The 9,289-nt window shown below is 46.3% G+C and overlaps 3 protein-coding genes across 3 annotated transcripts; 1 reads left to right on the forward strand and 2 right to left on the reverse strand.

The window, feature by feature from the left end:
• Nucleotides 1-14: 14 nt before the first annotated feature.
• Nucleotides 15-287, reverse strand: ANOM_011120 (uncharacterized protein; the record flags this gene model as incomplete). Its single annotated transcript, XM_015556376.1, has 1 exon — nucleotides 15-287. A coding segment is annotated over one exon (273 nt), but the record flags the coding sequence as incomplete, so codon positions are not given.
• Nucleotides 288-781: 494 nt separating this feature from the next.
• On the reverse strand, nucleotides 782-2,301 carry ANOM_011121 (TFIIH/NER complex subunit SSL1; the record flags this gene model as incomplete). Its single annotated transcript, XM_015556377.1, has 3 exons — nucleotides 782-1,589; nucleotides 1,661-1,996; nucleotides 2,072-2,301. 3 exons carry the CDS (start codon nucleotides 2,299-2,301, stop codon nucleotides 782-784), a joined length of 1,374 nt encoding a protein of 457 aa, XP_015401066.1.
• A 674-nt stretch (nucleotides 2,302-2,975) lies between these two features.
• Nucleotides 2,976-8,692, forward strand: ANOM_011122 (aminopeptidase; the record flags this gene model as incomplete). Its single annotated transcript, XM_015556378.1, has 16 exons — nucleotides 2,976-3,010; nucleotides 3,099-3,268; nucleotides 3,349-3,773; nucleotides 3,835-4,056; nucleotides 4,118-4,235; nucleotides 4,293-4,409; nucleotides 4,464-4,489; nucleotides 4,547-4,757; nucleotides 4,813-4,883; nucleotides 4,951-5,393; nucleotides 5,461-5,673; nucleotides 5,734-6,273; nucleotides 7,464-7,587; nucleotides 7,650-7,697; nucleotides 7,754-7,981; nucleotides 8,089-8,692. The coding sequence occupies 16 exons, from the start codon at nucleotides 2,976-2,978 to the stop codon at nucleotides 8,281-8,283; spliced, it is 3,186 nt and encodes a 1,061-aa protein (XP_015401064.1). The 3' UTR covers nucleotides 8,284-8,692.
• Nucleotides 8,693-9,289: the final 597 nt, after the last annotated feature.

Consider the following 9,289-nt stretch of genomic DNA (forward strand, 5'->3'; position numbering starts at 1 on the left):
TTTTTTGCATACCTCGAAAAATAGAAGCATTTGGCTTGTAAGACAAGGTCGTCGTTGCGGCCGATCTCTGTTTCAGTTGCAGGGATATCCGGGTGACTGAGGATAATCGCAAGGCCCTTTGCAAACTCGCTATCTGTGTGGAACGGATAGGATCTAAGCTTTTCATATATTTCGATTTCGACCTGCTGAGTTGCTGAAATAGAGTTACCGTGGTCAGCTGCACTGTGTGGTGTCTCCACGGGCAGCTTAGCAGAGAGGTCATTATTGACGACAGGTGGAGTATCCATGAGGGATCAAAGTAGGATTTCACTCCGAAGAGGAAGAAAAAGTGCCAAAAAAAGTTTTCTGTTCTTTCTCCAGTTTCCTTTCTCCTTCAGTGTATGATTGCTGATTGTTGAAGGGAACTGCGATACATAGGCGTTCACAAAATGACGATAAGAATTTGGATTAGCCGAGGCTTAGAGGTATGACATGATGCACACCACCAATTATAACTGCGGTTAGTGATTGAGCACCAACACCCAAGTAAGCAAAATTCATGAATTTATAGTTTTGCTATACGATGCTGTCATATTCTTAGGATAGAACTTCATCAAGACCAAGTTCCATTGAATTATTACCTGTAGTGGGCCTAACGTACATCAAGATATTCACGAATCAACACGTTGAAGGAGAGAAGCCCCCCAACCAAAAAAAAAAAAAACTCTCCCAAACGCCGGGCTATGCAGTGTATCATCCATGAGTATTTAATGAAATCTTCGAGCATGCGATTCGCCTTACACTACGCTGAGGTATCCATTATCTCCAGGCCCAGGCCCGTTTGACTTCCCAGGTCAGCCTTCCTGGGGATTATAGTTTTGCTTTGACAGCCAGGGCAATTGTGCACAACTTCATGGGCAAAGAGGTCACAATCGATACAGAAATGATTCTCGCATGCGGTACATTCGTAGCGGCTGCTTACGCTCGTCCCTTTCACCTGGCTTTCCGTCATTTGCCATTCATCCTTGATAGGTACTGGAGGAAAAGCTATGCCGCAGGCGAAGCATACCGAACTGCGAGAAGCTCGTTGCCAGGGGACCTCTACCCAGTTTATCAGGGGAAACAAATGATGGTACGACCGAGCGAGATGAGTGGACAGAATTAGAGTGAGGCCGCAAGAAGGACACTCTGCAGGAAGACCACAAACTTTGCTGCTACAACGTGAGCACAAATAACCTCCACAGGAAGGCCTTGAATGGCACGCGCAAAGAGAGGGGGAGCCTTCAACAGTGCGAGATGGAAACCCCATCATTAAGAGCGAGCTTGCAGACTGTTTTTGGGAATATGTGGCTGGAGGTGTCGTTACGTCCATTAACAACTCACGGAAATGTTGCTCGTTGAGTGCCACCCCATATCTAGTGTCATCGCCGCCGTTCGTTTTTGCGCAGAGCTCACGGCAGATGGCTACTTGAGCAGCGAGACCTACGATTCCCACGCGCACTTTATCATTGACGAGGGTAGCTATTGTTTGATGAATATCTCCAGGGTCAGATGAAAGAAGAGAACCAAATATGATGAATATCTCTCGAGTACCATGGCTGGGTGTATGACTGTAAAGAGACATGTTAGTTTGCGCCAGATGAAGTCCAACACAAATAATGCCTGCGTGGGCAAGACTCACAATAGCGCGCCACGAGCCATTTCCAGGCCGTTCTGTAAACTTGGAAGACCCTTCGGATCTTGATCTCTTAGGGTTTGTATGGCACTAATATGCTCCGTGGGGTTCCCACTCATATCACTTATTCGGACGGCGAGACCGTCCCTTAATCCAAGGACACCAAGTTGAGAGATCGGATTCTGCTCGAAGAACTCCCGCACAAGCTCTTGTGCATACCGTAGCGTAAGGAGATATCTTGTCGGGCGAAGGTCCTTCTCTGTCATGGATTGTGATAAGTCGACTATCAGGATGAGATGACGAATAATACCACGTTGTAAAGGCGTTGTATCTTTCAGAAGCCTGCGTTGAAAGTGCATTAATGTAATTTGCTCGACCTGCAGTTTCTGGCCGCCTTCCTTCATTCCTCAAGCTTACCTTTTCCTTTTCCCAGCCTCCAGGAGCCCTTCAACTGTCGAGCTAATCGTACCATCAGCGCCTTCGACCAATGTCTCCCAGGTTCTCGAGACCTCCCATTCAGCCCCTCCGCGCTGTTTCCTCCTCTTCACCCGGGATGCAGACTCTTCACCTCGAGACCCTCGAAAAATATTATTATCATCCTCATCCTCAGAAACTTCCCCGATATACTCTTCATCGGAATCAGCCATGGGTTTAATGTGTTGAACGCGGAGGGTTGAATATTCGGGAAATTGGTGCTGTTGTGTATGAGTGGTTTCGGAACAGCCTGCAATTGGAACTAATTTAGTCAACTAATAAATTCTTATTAAGTCGGGAAAGGGTCCAAGCTCCCGGCGGAGCTCCGGGCGTGGTTAATTTTTAGCTTATTGGATATCGTCGGGAACTGATGTAAGACTTAATCGATTCTTTCTTTTTCTCTCTACCTTTCTAAAATTCTCCCCACAAAGCTGCTCTGAGTCTTCAATTCTGAGGTTTATATTAATAATATTACTCATACTACTCCGCGTAATTGGTAGACTTTGCAACTGGTCTAGTTCATTCTGCATATATATGTACTTATTGGCCGAAAGTAGCCGTAAGCAGAGATTAATTTGCCCCTCCGGAAGTTCTAGTAGGTGGTGTTAAACTGGAGGTGGGGGAAAAGGTGTATGGTTGCGTCGACAAAAAGCCACTCCTCAGACAATTTCATCTGTCATCCACCCCGTCGCCCCATCTGGTCAATGCCACTCCGCCCCTCCCCCTCCTCAGTTCCTTCTCGCGTTCCCACTCTCTTTCTTGTCTGCATTCCTGCTTGCAAACTTGTGCGATCAAGCTTGCTATCACCTCAACGTTTGTAAGGTGCTGTTCCTCTGAAACCCACGCAATGGCTGCAAAGGATAGAGAGGTTCTTCCCGATGTGTAAGTCCATTTTGATCCTTGTGTGCTTCAACCGAGAATGTCGTTATCTGTATGGGTTTCTAAGAACGATATTTGACCAGGGTAATAGGGCGAAACCGGTTCACTATGATGTCTCCTTATTTGACATGCAGTTGGGTGACTCTTGGGGCTACAAAGGCATCGTCAAGATAGACTCGAAAATCACCCGCTCCACGAAGGAACTTATATTGAATTCCAAGGAGATCGAGGTCCAGAAAGCTGAGATTTTTGAAAAAGATGGTCCGTCAGGGTGCAACCTATTGAAAAAGCAATTCCTTGATATCAGGCTAAATTACTAACATAGCACACGGCTACTGTAGGGACGAAAGTAACCCAGGCGTCTGAGATAATCTATGACCAGAAGTCAGAGAGAGTGACTTTCAAATTCCCCCAGGAAATCACACCATCGGACGTTGTCCTATCCCTGGCTTTCACGGGTATAATGAACAGCTCCATGGCTGGTTTTTATCGTTCTAAGTACAAGCCTGTTGCGAAACCTAGTCCTGACACCCCAAGGGAAGGTGATTTCCATTTTATGCTGAGCACTCAATTTGAATCCTGTGATGCACGCAGGGCTTTTCCATGTTTTGACGAACCGAATCTGAAAGCTACATTTGATTTTGAAATCGAAGTACCGAAAGGCCAAACAGCTCTAAGCAACATGCCTGTCAAATCTGAGAGAGAAGGCAGTAGCCCTAGTCTGAAAGTAGTTTCTTTCGAGAGAACCCCCGTGATGAGTACTTACGTGAGTCTGTATCTATCTATCATACTAACGCATGTGACTAACCATTCGGATACTATTACAGCTTCTAGCTTGGGCTGTTGGTGACTTTGAATTCGTCGAGGCAATGACCCATCGCAGATACAACGGGAAAAGCATACCTGTGCGCGTCTACACGACGAAAGGTCTCAAGGAGCAAGCCCGATTCGCTTTAGAATGTGCACATCGTACTGTTGACTATTTCTCGGAGGTATTCGAGATTGAGTACCCCCTACCCAAAGCGGACCTCCTTGCTGTTCATGAATTCGTGAGTCTTAGTAACCGCACTTCTTTGGATGCATGTATAGAAATTTACTTTGTTTTTCCAGGCCATGGGAGCTATGGAGAATTGGGGCCTTGTAACATACCGAACGACTGCCGTTCTCTTCGATGAGGGCAAGTCAGATACTCGCTACAAGAACCGCATTGCGTATGTTGTTGCCCACGGTAAGCCATTTTCAGAAGCGCCTGCTATCCTTGAGTTTGTCTAACGAGGGGTATCAGAATTGGCCCATCAATGGTTCGGCAATCTTGTAACTATGGATTGGTGGAACGAACTGTGGCTCAACGAAGGTTTCGCGACCTGGGTTGGATGGCTGGCTGTCGACCACTTTTATCCCGGTATGTTTCTCTCCTTTGACACCAGCGGCGGCTCGTTCTAACGCATGCGGATAGAATGGAACATATGGTCTCAATTTGTCGTACGCAATGCCCGAGGTAAATATAACGTATCTTAGTAGGAATTGACCATTCCGCAGGCTGAAGGAGTACAACAAGCATTCCAACTCGACTCATTACGCGCATCCCACCCAATAGAAGTGCCTGTAAAGAATGCTCTTGAGGTCGACCAGATTTTCGATCACATTAGCTACCTTAAGGGAAGTTCCGTGATTAGGATGCTGAGCGATCATCTTGGTCGGAATACTTTCCTCCGGGGAGTAGCTAGCTACCTCAAGACCCATGCTTACGGTAAGTACTTAATATTGGAGCAGATGGGTGCTTGCTAATTAGGTACGACCTCTAGGTAATGCCACTACCAATGATCTTTGGTCTGCGCTCAGTGAAGCATCCGGTCAAGACGTTAACAGCTTTATGGTAAGCCTCGCAACAAGCCAGGGCCATGATGTTATATCTTTTTATTCTTCTCTAATAAATTGCAAAGGATCCATGGATTCGTAAGATCGGTTTCCCAGTTATAACAGTGACAGAAGAACCTAGCCAGATTTGCATTCGCCAGAACCGATTCCTCTCTACTGGTGATGCAAATCCCGAAGAAGATGAAACAACTTGGTGGATTCCGCTTGGAATCAAATCAGGCTTAAACTTGGAGGAGGTGAATTCTCGCGCTCTTGTTGCCAAGACTGATACTGTCCTAGGCGTCGGCCAGGATTCGTTTTACAAGATCAACAAGGATCTTTCTGGGTTCTACCGGACGAATTACCCGACTGACCGGCTGGCAAAGCTTGGTAAATCTCTAGAACTACTGAGCACTGAAGACAAGATCGGGTTGATTGGTGATGCCGCTGCTCTTGCTGTGTCTGGTGAAGGCACCACTGCTGCTCTGTTAGCCCTTCTTGAAGGCTTCAGTGAGGAGCAGAATTATTTGTCAGTACCCAGTGCCTTCCCAGTATGTTTGCCCAGATCTATACACTGGTTCTAATTAATTTTTTAGGGTGTGGTCACAAATTTCTTCCTCGCTTACAAATCTTCGCTCAGTATTTTCTCAGAATGAGCCTGTAGCTGCCGGACTGAAGGAATTTGCTCTTAAGTTGGCATCACCTGCTGCCCATCGACTTGGTTGGGAGTTCAAGCCAGGCGAAGAATATCTTACTGTTCAGTTACGAAAACTTCTTATCGGAATGGCCGGCCTTGCAGGTGATGAGACGTAAGCCTTGCCCCATCTCTCCAATTCTTCTTCCTTAGTTTTACTAACACCGTAACACAGGGTTATTGCAGAAGCCAAAAGACGTTTCGGGCTTTGGGCTACAGGCCAAGATAAGAACGCAATTCACACGAATCTGCGTTCAGTCATCTTCGGCATCAACGTCTCGGAGGGCGGCTCCAACGAATATGCCTCTGTCAAAGAAGAGTATCTCAAGACGGACTCTGTTGATGGAAAAGAAATCTGCCTAGCAGCCCTTGGACGCACCAAAGATGCTGGACTGGTCCAGGATTACCTAGACTTTGTATTCTCGGACAAAGTGGCAATCCAAGACGTACACAATGGCGCAGTCTCATTGGCTGCGAACTCAAAGGTCCGGCGTCTACTCTGGGAGTATATGAAGGACAACTGGGGTACCGTTGAGGCTCGCCTGTCGGCAAATAACGTCGTCTTTGAGCGCTTTGTGCGAATGGGCCTTTCTAAGTTTGCAGACCAAAACATTGGGGAGGACATTACTTCGTTCTTCCAGCACAAGGATACAAGTGCCTATGATCGTGCGCTAGTTATTGTTGCGGATAGCATTCGGACCAATGCACGCTATAAGTACAGAGATGAGAAATCAGTTCTGGATTGGCTCCAGGCTCATGGCTATGCCTGATTGTCGAGGAATAAAGCGGTCTGTTGCCAACTTACCGTGTGAAGATGGACCAGGATATCATCATTATATTATACTGGGCCTATGCTTCTGATCTTAACTAGTTTACTTGAAACTATATGTCTTTGGTTTTCTTTTTGTTTTTCTTCACCAACTCATGGGCTAGCCATTCATAAGACTTGGGCGGAAGACCTAGATCTAGAAAATTAAAGGAAGAATACGTTGCCTCAGTGCGCTAGTACAGAAAGGGAATGCGGAATCATTAAATCGGTCCGGGGGCACCTGGCAGTATCAGAAGATGCCCAGGATTGGGTAGGTAAGTTCCCCCATGTAGTTACTATATCTGTATGAACTTGCAAGAGGGAACAATAATGAACAAAAGTGAAAAATTAGTGGCAGTGAAACCGTCCTTGCTTGTTTTCAATAGCGATACCACGCACAATAGCTGGCGTTGTGAAAGCAGAAGTACGAGTTTCGAAGCAGAAGCCAGTAAGGTAAAGTGGAAGAGCCAGCATACCAAAATATCATAGTATTAAGAGGAACAGCAAGAATCCAGACAGATTATTTAAGAGAAAGTTTATCATTTGATTGGAGCAACTAGACCGAAACGGGTCTTGTGTCTGGGGCGCGGCGAAACGTGAAACGGTCACAAACCAAGGGGACCTGCACGCTGGGCTCGTCTGCTCTCCTGCACTACTCAGCAACTCGCAACCGCCATTTCAAAAGACGACGGCCGACTTCATCGAACTTAACACACCTAGGCAACGCTTTTCTCTCTCTCTCTGCCGCTACCGCTGCTTGATCTTTCGCCTGATAGACGACTTCTGTTTCTTTCCTCTTTTCTTTCGTCTCCCTTCCTTGAAGAGCCTTTCATTTGTCAACAGTTCTCCCTACACCGTCCATCATGAACCCTGAGTGGTAAGTCTTCTATTAGCCTACATATTGATGCATCCTCTTGAGGCCTTGGGTATTGCACTCTGTCTGCATTATAATGGTCTCTTCTCCCTGCGTCTCTCCCCCTTTATTTTCTCAACTTCGCTGATTTGTTGGGCAATAACTAGAGTACCTACCATCCTCTTTGGTGCAAACCAACAGACGGCCTACTTCTCATTTCCTGTTATCCTAACCATCTACTTAGATACGACTATCTTTTCAAGCTCCTTCTTATCGGAGATTCCGGTGTCGGAAAATCATGCTTGCTACTTCGGTTTGCAGACGACACCTACACAGAGAGCTATATCTCCACTATTGGTGTTGATTTCGTGCGTATACCGTTGTTCGGGCAACCGCACCCCTTGTAGTGGTGCTGACTTCTAGATAACAGAAAATCCGAACAATCGAACTTGATGGCAAGACAGTGAAACTTCAGATTGTAGGGAGAAATGCCACCACAGATGAATACTCTTACGTAGCTAACAGGATCTTTAGTGGGACACTGCGGGCCAGGAGCGGTTCCGCACCATTACTTCGTCTTACTATCGAGGTGCTCATGGTATCTGCGTCGTGTATGATGTTACTGACATGGATTCCTTCAACAATGTGAAGCAGTGGCTCCAGGAGATCGATCGCTATGCCACCGAGGGTGTCAACAAGCTGCTTGTGGGTAACAAGAGTGATATGGAGGATAAAAAGGTCGTGGAGTACACGGTGGCAAAGGTGTGCACCTATCTTTACCTCCTCCCCTATACCTTTTGGAACGGACAATTTTTCCCTTTCCGCAGTCGGAACGGAGGCTAATTCTTTATGTTGTTTGAAATCAAAAGGAGTTCGCCGATAGCCTTGGAATACCGTTCCTGGAGACCTCTGCTAAGAATGCCTCGAACGTCGAGCAAGCCTTCTTGACAATGGCAAGGCAGATTAAGGAGCGTATGGGTACCGCCACTGTCAACAACAAGCCGACTGTGCAGGTTGGCCAGGGCCAGGGTGTCCAGTCTGGGTCTGGAGGCGGTTGCTGCTAATTGAGCCACTGAGTCGTGTTGCACAGTACTACGTTAGCCACCTCGGTATGAAGCAGGGAGGTGTGCTTGCCAACTGCGCCTTGGCACTGAACAGCTCTAACTGAAATGTGAAATGGCGCAGATGGCATTGCGGAAATTTTTGCTATTTTCAAGCTCGAGATGATTATTGGGAATCATTTCAAATCCTTCACAATGCTTTAGACGGCCTGCGATTGTCTTTATATGTGCTCATATTACTGGTACCCTTGTTGCCCCTTCCCCACCCACCCCCCTTCTTTGTTACACGCTGCTCGTTTTGTGATTTCTTTTACAGCATTTCACTATTAGTTTCTTCCATATCTTATTAGTAGGTTGGATTCCTTGCGATTTTGTCAGGAACAAATTAATGGAAAAGACCCTGAATGTTCGGAGAACATGCTTATTGGGTGATAGCTAGCATAAACCCCAGCAATTCTCTGGAAGTAAATTTAATTTTAGTCTTCGTCTAGTAAGCCCCATCTGATATAACATAGCCAGCTGATACGATGATTAAGAAGCATCATCTATATACAAGACCTTGGGAGTCGTTTTGGCCTTCTCTATCGACCTCAGATATCTCGATCGATACGTTGCCAGTATTCTAATCAAACAGAAATAGCTATAGATTCTTTTTGGGGGTTGGGGGCTCTTTTCCTTCGACCCTCCCATGGTTCAGGTCACTCCGTGAATGAAAATGATGATTATTATTGATGTTCCTGTCAGCTGGCGCGAAGACCACGGGGGTAAATGATCATATGATAGTTCATTGGGAAGAGCATGTCACATGCATGTAAAGGAAGATCCCACACTCGGCGAACATTGGCGGCTAAATGTAGTCTGTATGTACAGAGACGAATTAACCAGATTTATTTGTAGAATTAATTGGAAGACTGGACCTCGGTCTTATTTAACTCTCACATAAATTCATAGTGCAAGTGTTTAAGAGAGGTGGGTAGGGGCGGGAGTGCTTGACAGCCTTATAGATGTG

The sequence above is a fragment of the Aspergillus nomiae genome (genome assembly GCF_001204775.2).
Source record: "Aspergillus nomiae NRRL 13137 chromosome Unknown contig00683, whole genome shotgun sequence".
In the NCBI taxonomy this organism is placed as follows: domain Eukaryota; kingdom Fungi; phylum Ascomycota; class Eurotiomycetes; order Eurotiales; family Aspergillaceae; genus Aspergillus; species Aspergillus nomiae.